This window comes from Pyrus communis, chromosome 10 (genome assembly GCF_041283825.1).
Source record: "Pyrus communis isolate YQ-2024b chromosome 10, ASM4128382v1, whole genome shotgun sequence".
Lineage (NCBI taxonomy): Eukaryota > Viridiplantae > Streptophyta > Magnoliopsida > Rosales > Rosaceae > Pyrus > Pyrus communis.
The window spans coordinates 14,270,381-14,279,103 of record NC_142574.1 but is presented as its reverse complement, the minus strand read 5'-3'; the positions used below and the strand labels follow the sequence as shown (position 1 = coordinate 14,279,103).

General features: G+C 38.3%; 1 protein-coding gene across 3 annotated transcripts; it reads left to right on the top strand.

The window, feature by feature from the left end:
• The first annotated feature begins 3,838 nt into the window (after positions 1 to 3,838).
• On the top strand, positions 3,839 to 7,207 carry LOC137729128 (Pseudouridine synthase family protein). 3 transcript variants are annotated; one of them, XM_068467966.2, is made up of 10 exons: positions 3,839 to 4,303; positions 4,415 to 4,474; positions 4,612 to 4,770; positions 4,861 to 4,908; positions 5,002 to 5,082; positions 5,721 to 5,834; positions 5,963 to 6,064; positions 6,294 to 6,405; positions 6,627 to 6,673; positions 6,785 to 7,207. In XM_068467966.2, exons 1-10 carry the CDS (start codon positions 3,926 to 3,928, stop codon positions 7,142 to 7,144), a joined length of 1,461 nt encoding a protein of 486 aa, XP_068324067.2. In that variant the 5' UTR covers positions 3,839 to 3,925; the 3' UTR covers positions 7,145 to 7,207. The 3 variants fall into 3 exon arrangements, with proteins under 3 accessions (XP_068324067.2, XP_068324068.2, XP_068324069.2); XM_068467967.2 differs by lacking the exon at positions 5,002 to 5,082; XM_068467968.2 differs by lacking the exons at positions 4,612 to 4,770; positions 4,861 to 4,908; positions 5,002 to 5,082.
• The last annotated feature ends 1,516 nt before the right edge of the window (positions 7,208 to 8,723 follow it).

The following is an 8,723-nucleotide window of genomic DNA, read 5'->3' as shown; positions in this document are numbered from 1 at the left end:
TGTATTTCTGGAGTAAATCAAATGACTCTTGAAGGTGTGTTATATGAACCTTCTTTTCTTTGCTCTTAACAACCATGTCATCCACGTAGACCTCCATTGTGTCACCGATTTTTTCCTTGAAGATTTGCTTGATAAGTTGATGGTATGTTGCCCCTGCGTTTTTTAGTCCGAAAGCTATAACTTTGTAACAGTATGTTCCTCGGACCAGGACAAAGGAGGTTGTTTCCTTTTCTAGTTCATACATCTTTATCTGGTTGTATCCAAAGTAACTTCCATGAAGCTCAATAGTTCGTGCCCTCATTTGAATCTACCAATAGGTCAATCTATGGGAGTGCATATAGGTCTTTTGGATAAGCCTTATTTAGATCCGTAAAATCCACACATACTCTCCACTTATCATTTTTTTTTCTACACCAGCACAACGTTATAGGGAGTCGGGCAATCCATCACGTGAAAAGTCATGAAGTGATTATAGAGTTTTACTTGGACTGCTACCTTCATCATTCCCTGGGATCATACCGGTTACCCATTGAAAGGGTGAAGAGTTGTCTTCCCTTTATTGATGTTGTCGAGAATTACCATCTTTTCGGCGATGTCTTTGAACATGACGTGGACTCTCGAGCCATTGCCAACCAAGGCGTGGCTTACCAGAGTGTTGGAGATTTGGATCTTGACAACGATATGATTAACTCAGTTTTCTAATGGGTACTGCTCTGATAGAGTGCGAAGCCGATATGATTAATCGAGTTTTCTGACATGTTGGTTGGCAGAGTGATCTGGACGAGAGGAATATAAGTTCTCTCGCAATGAAAACACTAATGATTAAAACCAAATTTGCGCACCACCGTGAACGGTAGTCAAGCATAAATCTAAGTAAATAAAAACAACCTGCAAAACAGTGAAACAAAAGCAAGCCTAGGACTTTTTTTTTGGGGGGGGGGGGGGGGGGTGTCAGCCAAAGGCTCTCCAATGGTTAAGTTACTAAATGAATTTGGACTCAAGCAGTAGGCAAGAGAATTCAAGTGTTTAGATTGCGTTACAATAGATGAACCGTAGGGGGTATATTTATACCGTGGAGAGATAAACATTTTTAGGATAGAATTCTCATTCTAAGCTGGGAGAATCCTAGAGCATATCTAGAAGTAGATATTTCATCCTCTTAGGAGTTGTGATTACTTGCCGCGCATGCCATTCCTTAGGTTGAAGAAACCCAAGACTTATAGGATTTGATTTTATCCATATCTGGATCAGATCATGTGTCTTGCAGAAAAAGCATGGTCATCCAGCAGAGTCATTAAGACTTTGCCTAGTGCCCCGGAGTAGAATGATGGTGGCGCCACTACTTAGTCTAATATAGCTCCACTCGGAGCTGGTGAGTACATGACCAGACTTCTGAGGTAACTGTATTCAAATCAGCATTACTCCTGGCTGGAAAATCATGGTTCCACAAATACACTGAAAAGAAAACTCCTCCACCACATGGTTCGAAGCCCGTCTCCTTATGTTAGAGAAGTGACGAAAGGTAAAAGTATATTATTTCTCAATTGTAATTATATTGATTTTTATTTGGATTATTTGATTATTTCTTTAACATTTTATTTTCAGGAAGATTCTAAAATTCCAGATATCGACATGTTCAAGGAAGTTTATGTTCGACCCGGGGATGAGACAATTGAGCAGCTCCATGTAAGTTCATCTAACAATTACTTTTCTTTCATTTGTAAACATTAAAAATATTAATATGTAATTGCTCTTCTCCAAAACTCATAGTTATCCATTTAATATTTGAGCTCTGAGATGACTAATGCTCGATTTAGACATTGCACTTGAAAATCGATTTCTAAGGTTTCATAGATTTTTAAATCTCCCTAGAAATAGCTCACAACTCCCAGTATAAAACATCATCTGCCGTTAGCTAAATGTTGCAACTCTTATACCATCTCCAACCCTTGGGTTAAAACTTAAAACCTAGGTTTTAAACTAACCCAATCGTTCTCCAATGATTGGGCCTAAAATAAGATTTGGGTTAAAACCTAAAATTTGGACAAATTTAACTCAAAATTCTAGCTATGGTTAAAAAAGGCCCACTTATGTGCATAGACGCGCCCAGAAAAATGGAGGGTGCAACAAGGCAACACGCCCAACGTGCGAGACACGGAAGGGCTTACAGGAAGTAGCCCCACCCTTAACAAGAATGTTGACCACATAAATGAGCTCAACATCTATTCCTTCATCTGACAGTTTTAATTATTGAATCATCCAACAGTCTAGATTCAAACCTATTTAATTTAAAAATTTTAAACACATTAAATCTTACGATTGAGGTTGAATATGATCAAATCTAACAAAACAAAAGATATAATGCCCAAAATTAACTCCAATGGCTAAAACAATTAAAAAATTATTTAAATCAAAATTCACCCAAAAACTCTATAAGTACATGTTTCATGGGATCGGTTTAGTGAATTTTCAACTTTTATTGAATTCTAAATATTTTCATATTAAAATATTTATAAAAATAAAATATGATAATCTACATAAATTTTATTTTAAAAAAGATTACTGAATTTTTTTTTTTTGACTAAATTCATTATTTAATAATTTTGGGGTAAAATGTTAACCTAAAACTATTAGACCATCTCCAATGGTGGCTAAATGCTAAATTTCCCCCCAAACCCAATCCAACCCAAGGGGAAACTTTGGGCTAAAAGCTAAATGGGGAACTGAGGCCAAATTCCGCCCAAAATTTAGCCTAAAAGTTGGTGTGGGCCCCACCGAAGGGATTGCATTTCAGCATTTGGGCGCCAAACGCAGCCCATTGAATCACCCAACACGCCTAACGCACGAGGCTTTCGACCGCGAGGGACCCACCCACGTGGGCCTATCGGCCACGTTCCGCATGAGCCCAACGGCTCCTTCCATCCAACGGTCGTGATCATCAGGCCGTTGGTTAATCCAACGACCTAGATTCAATTTTTTTTTTGTTTTTATATTTATATATTATTAAATCCATTGGCTGAGTTCGAATATAATCAAATCTAACGATACAAAAAAAGATCTAACGGCTCAAATTTAAATCCAACCGCTAAAATAATTAAAAAAAAATTATTTAACTGAAAATTCACCCAAAAACTCTATAAATACCTATGTATTTGTTCAAACATCCACACAAAACTCAATTTTCTCTTACAATTTAGTGATTTTTCAATATTTATCGGAATTTAAATTTTTTTAGATTAAAATGTTCATAAAATTAATTTACGATAGTGTACATATTTATTTATTTTTAAAAGATTTTAATTTAAGAAAAAAAATAATCTAAGTGCATTCTTTAATAATCACGCGTTAAAATTTTAGGCCAGAACGGTTGGAGCAGAAAAAACTGTTTCTGGGCTAAAAGCTAAATTTTCTGGGCTAAAATATTTGGCTTTTAGCCTAACCATTGGACATGATCTTAGAAGAAAACAAATTGTTTCTAGATGAAAACCTAAAAAAATACATCATCAACATTTGGCTAGAAGACATCTCACCTCCAGCTATACTTGCCTTATCCTAGCCTTACAAAACCAGAATTGAGCTCAGCCTTACATCTATCATATTTGGATTGAGTGCACAGACTAGCCGTTACATTCTTAATTAAGAAAGTGATGAACCTGAGAAACAATTTTGGTGCAAACAAGGCCTTTCCACATTGCATGGTTTGGGCCTTGCCTAATTGGCCCAAACTAATCATGTTGCCGATGTCTTAGCCCGCCCTTATTAACCGTCCCATTTGGGCTTATTATTAATTGGAGGCCCATAAGACATAAATTTACTGGCGCCGGAGACCCTCATTAATTTCCCGGTTTCTGAAAACCTATTTTGCGCAGCAAGAAGAGCGAAGGTAAAAAACCCGGAGTCCTCCTAAAACCCCAAAATCACTAGCATGGTGGGCCCCATACTCCTCCGCCGACTCCTCCTCCCCCGTCCACCACCGTCCTCCGCCGAGGTCAGCAGCGCGAGAATATGCTTCTCAGCCTTCTACAACTGCCGATCTTACGCCGCCACCTCTGAAACAATTGACGAAGAGAAAGAAAAGGGCGGTCAAAAATGGTTCACTTTACCTTCGTTCACTGCCGCTGTAAACGGCGCCGCTGTGGGTAAAGAGCTCTCTCGCAATCGTTCAAACGGCGGCAGAGGTACAATCACAAATACTGCCTCTGCCGCCGCCGACACCACCACCACGACGGCGCTTAAATGGGTTAGTCGGTGCTGCCCGGAGCTTCCTAGAAGCCTCGTTCAGAAGCTCTTTCGCCTTAGACAGGTCGCCACACTCGCACCCACATTGAATTATTTTGAAATTTGAAGTTTGATTGCAAATTACATATGGGATTTCAAGGTTGATTGAAAAGTTGTTGCTTGATTGCTGTTACAGGTTCGAAGAGAATCATGTTCTGGTCAAGCTGTTGAAGCACATGAGCGCCCACTTAAAAGGGTAACTGATATTTCTCTTACATTCATACTGTTTCGGGTTTTTATGTATGTTATCGTTTGGGAAATTAAATTGATAGAGCTTTGTTTTGTTTAATTTAACATGGGAAAGGTTTCTATCTGATTTTAATTTATGGGAAGGTGGCGGCTAAAGATTCCATGAACATAGGAGATCGAATACATCTTCCTTTTAGTGTGCAAGAGTTCCCTGCTGACAAACACAAGTCGTCCAATTATAAACAAGAATGTCATTGTAGTGAAGAAGAAATCAACTTTATCCGGAGCCTGGAGTTGTATAAGGTTCTTAACGTTGGTCCCTGTTGTGTAAATTTCAGCCAGCTAAGCTTTTTTACAATATATGATCCAACTTACTCGTTATTCTGATATTAGGATCCAGCCATCATTGTCATCAATAAACCCCCTGGAATGCCTGTTCAGGTGAGTTGTTGATGCTTCAGTCAAGGTTACTGTTGGTACTTTAGGTTTGTAGGTAGTTTATTTCATACCGATATTAAAATGATGTTTGCACAGGGTGGGATTGGAATCAAACGAAGTCTAGATAAACTTGCTACCACTTGTTTGAGTTATGACTTGTCAGAACCCCCTCGGCTGGTGAGTTTGTAGGCAATCTTAGTATCTTTATGTTAAATTCATATGTGTAGCTGTATGGTACGCAAAATATTGTCAGACTTCTAAACTTTGGAATGGGAGCCTTTCATATAATAGGAAAAATCTAGAGTGAGTATGGAGTGGAAGGAGGAGAGGGAGATTGATTGCATGGAATCAAGCCACAATTTAGAGCCATCTCATTGACTAGCAGTCTAGCAGCTTGTTCACGCATTTCCTGTTAAACGAGGTGGAACCAGTTGCGAGCTATATTGCTTCATAAGCCTGAGTGAATGCATGAATTTGTTAACGGAGAAGATACCAAATGTTTTAGATGTTCTGGTATTATGAATCTATACTTGATAAATATGTGATATATTCTGTGTAATATTCTGAGTTTAAATTTTTATCAATACATTGTAGAGATGAAAAGAATAAAGAGTTTGATAAATATGTGTAGATTAGAATTATCCTTGTTTTAGAATTTCAATCATTGCATCAAATGTGTACATGCATGGTCTTGTCTATTGCCACAACAATCTGAATCCTATGCATGGTTATCCCCGTTCCTTGAACAACCTCTGTGTGTTGTTTGTTTGTCTTTTTCCTTCCCTTTTTCTGGATAAGAAGTTTGTATTTCTTAGGTACATAGACTTGACCGAGATAGTAGTGGTCTCCTGGTGATGGGAAGGACACAAACAATTGCGGCTGTTCTGCATTCCATCTTCCGTGAGAAAACTGTTGGAGCATCAAATGATGTGAGTGAATGTCATTCCTTTCTCTGTTGGTGTTTGTTTATGGAATGACCCGTGCATGCTCATGTCATGTTGCGAGGTTGTTAGTTTTGTTCCGTGTCAATTTACCTGATGCTCGTACTTATTTAAAGGTAACTGACGATGCAAAAAGAATTCTGCAAAGAAGGTATTGGGCACTTGTCATTGGATCTCCCAGGCAACGTACAGGATTAATCTCAGCACCTCTGGTAAAGGTTAGAATATTCTTGAATGCACTCATCCTGACACCCCATCCATGCGCACCTAGTGCGATTACCCTTTACAAAATAATAAAATTCAGTTATAATTTAGTTACCAATTTAATTCTTATGTGGTTAAGTGGTTCCTGGTTGCAGTAACTCAGGGATACATTGAACAAATATCAGTGCATAAACTTTACAAGTTATCTGAACTTATAATAATATGGGGCTTTGATTGCATCAGGTGGTGGTGGACAATGGTAAATCAGAGAGAATCACAGCTGCAAACGATTCACAAACTTTGTCTTCTCAGCATGCCATTACAAAGTACAAAGTGATTGGATCATCATGTCCTGGTAAGTAACAAACACTCTTTTTCCATTGCACATAAGTATTGTGTCAAAGTACAATTTCAAGGACTGTCTAGGGAAAGTTTGGTAGTGTGATGCATGCTGCAGTTTTGTTTTCAACGATCATTACTGAAGATAGTTTGGCACAAAGTTCTTGGTACATATTCTTTGAAGAATAATTTTCCCAGTAATTATATGCTTTCGATATTCAACTGTTAGCTGTGCAGGTTTCACATGGCTAGAGCTAACCCCTCTTACTGGCCGAAAGCATCAGGTATCGATCAGAACCAAGCGCTAGTCATGATTTCTGTTTGCATTATTCCTTAGTTAAACAAGCCGCTTGTCACTGTGCACAACTCCTCTAACTCTGTGCGTTGAACTACAGCTGCGTGTACACTGTGCGGAGGTTTTGAGAACACCAATAGTTGGAGACTACAAATACGGGTGGCAAACTCATAGGAACTGGAAACCTTTATCTTCTTCGAATACTGAATCTCATTGGAATGAGGAGCTTCGCCCAAGAAGAAACCTCCCTTTTGATCTGAATATGGACAGTGGAAGTATCTCCGAAAAGACACCCCGCTTGCATCTTCATTGTAAGCAAATGGTTTTGCCTAATGTGTATCTGGCTTTGCGAAACGTGAAGCTGCATTCAGATTGTGATCTTTCTGAACTAGAAAGCCTAGAGTTGGTTGCTCCTCTGCCTTCATACATGCAAAGAAGTTGGGATATTACAAATTATTAAGCTACAACGAGAATTTTCGAAGCTTTCTTATTTATTTAATTATATTATTATTGTTTGATTCAAGTTCTTGCAAGTTTTTTAGGAACGAGTTTACCAGGAAAATGAAGAGCCAAAGAACACAATTATCTTGGGTTGAGTAGCAGACAATGTTGCCTTCTTTAAGATGTTTTGCGGCTCTGCCCAAGGTGTGCAAGCAGCCACAAGTGCCACGCTGTCCCTAAGATAAAACAGCCCAGAATCACTCGTGAATAGACCTTCCTTTGCACTGAGAATATCCAAAGCTTTCACCCACTTAACTACTCAATGCTCTCATAGTATTTCTCAGTTTTTTCAAGTGTATTTCCACCAGACTAAAACCCTCGTATTTATACACTACTTAGAGGGATATTAACGTTGGGATAGTTGAGGAGAAAATGCTCACAAAATCCCGCTACTAAATCAAGAAGCAATATCAGTTAGTTGAGAAAGAATAGGTCTTCTGAACAAAACAAAACTCTGTTGAAGAAAAAAGATTCTCCCCAAAATTAGGAGTCTAACGTTAACCTATCTGACTAATCTAAATTTTAAATAAACATATAACCCCAACAATCCTCCACTTGGTTATTTAAACTTGAACATTGAGTAAACTGTCAAAAAAAATAAAAAATAAAAATACAAACTGTCATAGAGTCGTGTATAAATGTTGGTGTTATTTAACTTGAACCATAACGTAGTGACATTGCTTTAGAATAACAAGAGTAGCACTTGGTTTTGAACCCAATCTCTGAAAACAAAGCACACACGACTCCTTTTGGGTGAAGCTCAAAGCCAGCACAATTCGGCAATGTCCTTGTATCACAGTTTAGTGATAGTGCTAGAAGTTAGCCCTAGGAACTTTATAGTAGGCGGCCTCAGCTTCACTATCACAATGGTGAAACAATCAAGGATACTCCTATAGCTAGATATCCTACCCAACTAGAGTATAGTTTTCATTAAAAGTTTCATAACTCATCCTTTACATGTGCTACATGATTTCATGCCTCTACAGACAACTTCTACAAGAAGTATGGCATGAGTCCATATCACTCCATGACTTGTTATTATCTATTGAACCAATTTCTTGGGATCTCTAGTCCAAAGGTTAGGTTACCATCACAAGTGACTCAACTTATCAAGGGCTTTAACCCCATTCCACTAGAGGTTTTCCAAACTTTTTCTTGTGCTAACCATTTCGTCAAAGGGTCAACTAGATTATCTTCAGACCTTACATGATCTATTCTAACAGTCCTTGTGGAAAGAAACCCTCTTATCGTGCTATGTTTTCGACGAATCTGTCGTCTCTTTCCTTATAATATCGATTTTCCACTATTGCAATGGCTGTTGTGCTATAATAAGCACACCATAACTGGTTTCTCCCACAGCGGAATGTCAGACAAAAGATCTCTCAATTATCCTGCTTCTTCCTTAGCTGTAGCTAGGGCAATCATTTCAGATTCCATTGTTAATTGATCAAGTATGATCTGTTTCTTAGACTTCCACGAGACAGCAGCCCCAGCTATATTAAAAATATAGCCACTCATGGCTTTAGAATCTTCTGATA

Excerpts from the sequence above, each read along its gene's own strand:
- LOC137729128 (XM_068467966.2), top strand. The coding sequence starts at position 3,926 with ATGGTGGGCCCCATACTCCTCCGCCGACTCCTCCTCCCCCGTCCACCA. Across the intron at positions 4,475-4,611 it reads ATGAGCGCCCACTTAAAAGG|GTGGCGGCTAAAGATTCCAT; the intron begins GTAACTGATATT and ends ATTTATGGGAAG. Across the intron at positions 6,674-6,784 it reads TTACTGGCCGAAAGCATCAG|CTGCGTGTACACTGTGCGGA; the intron begins GTATCGATCAGA and ends GTTGAACTACAG.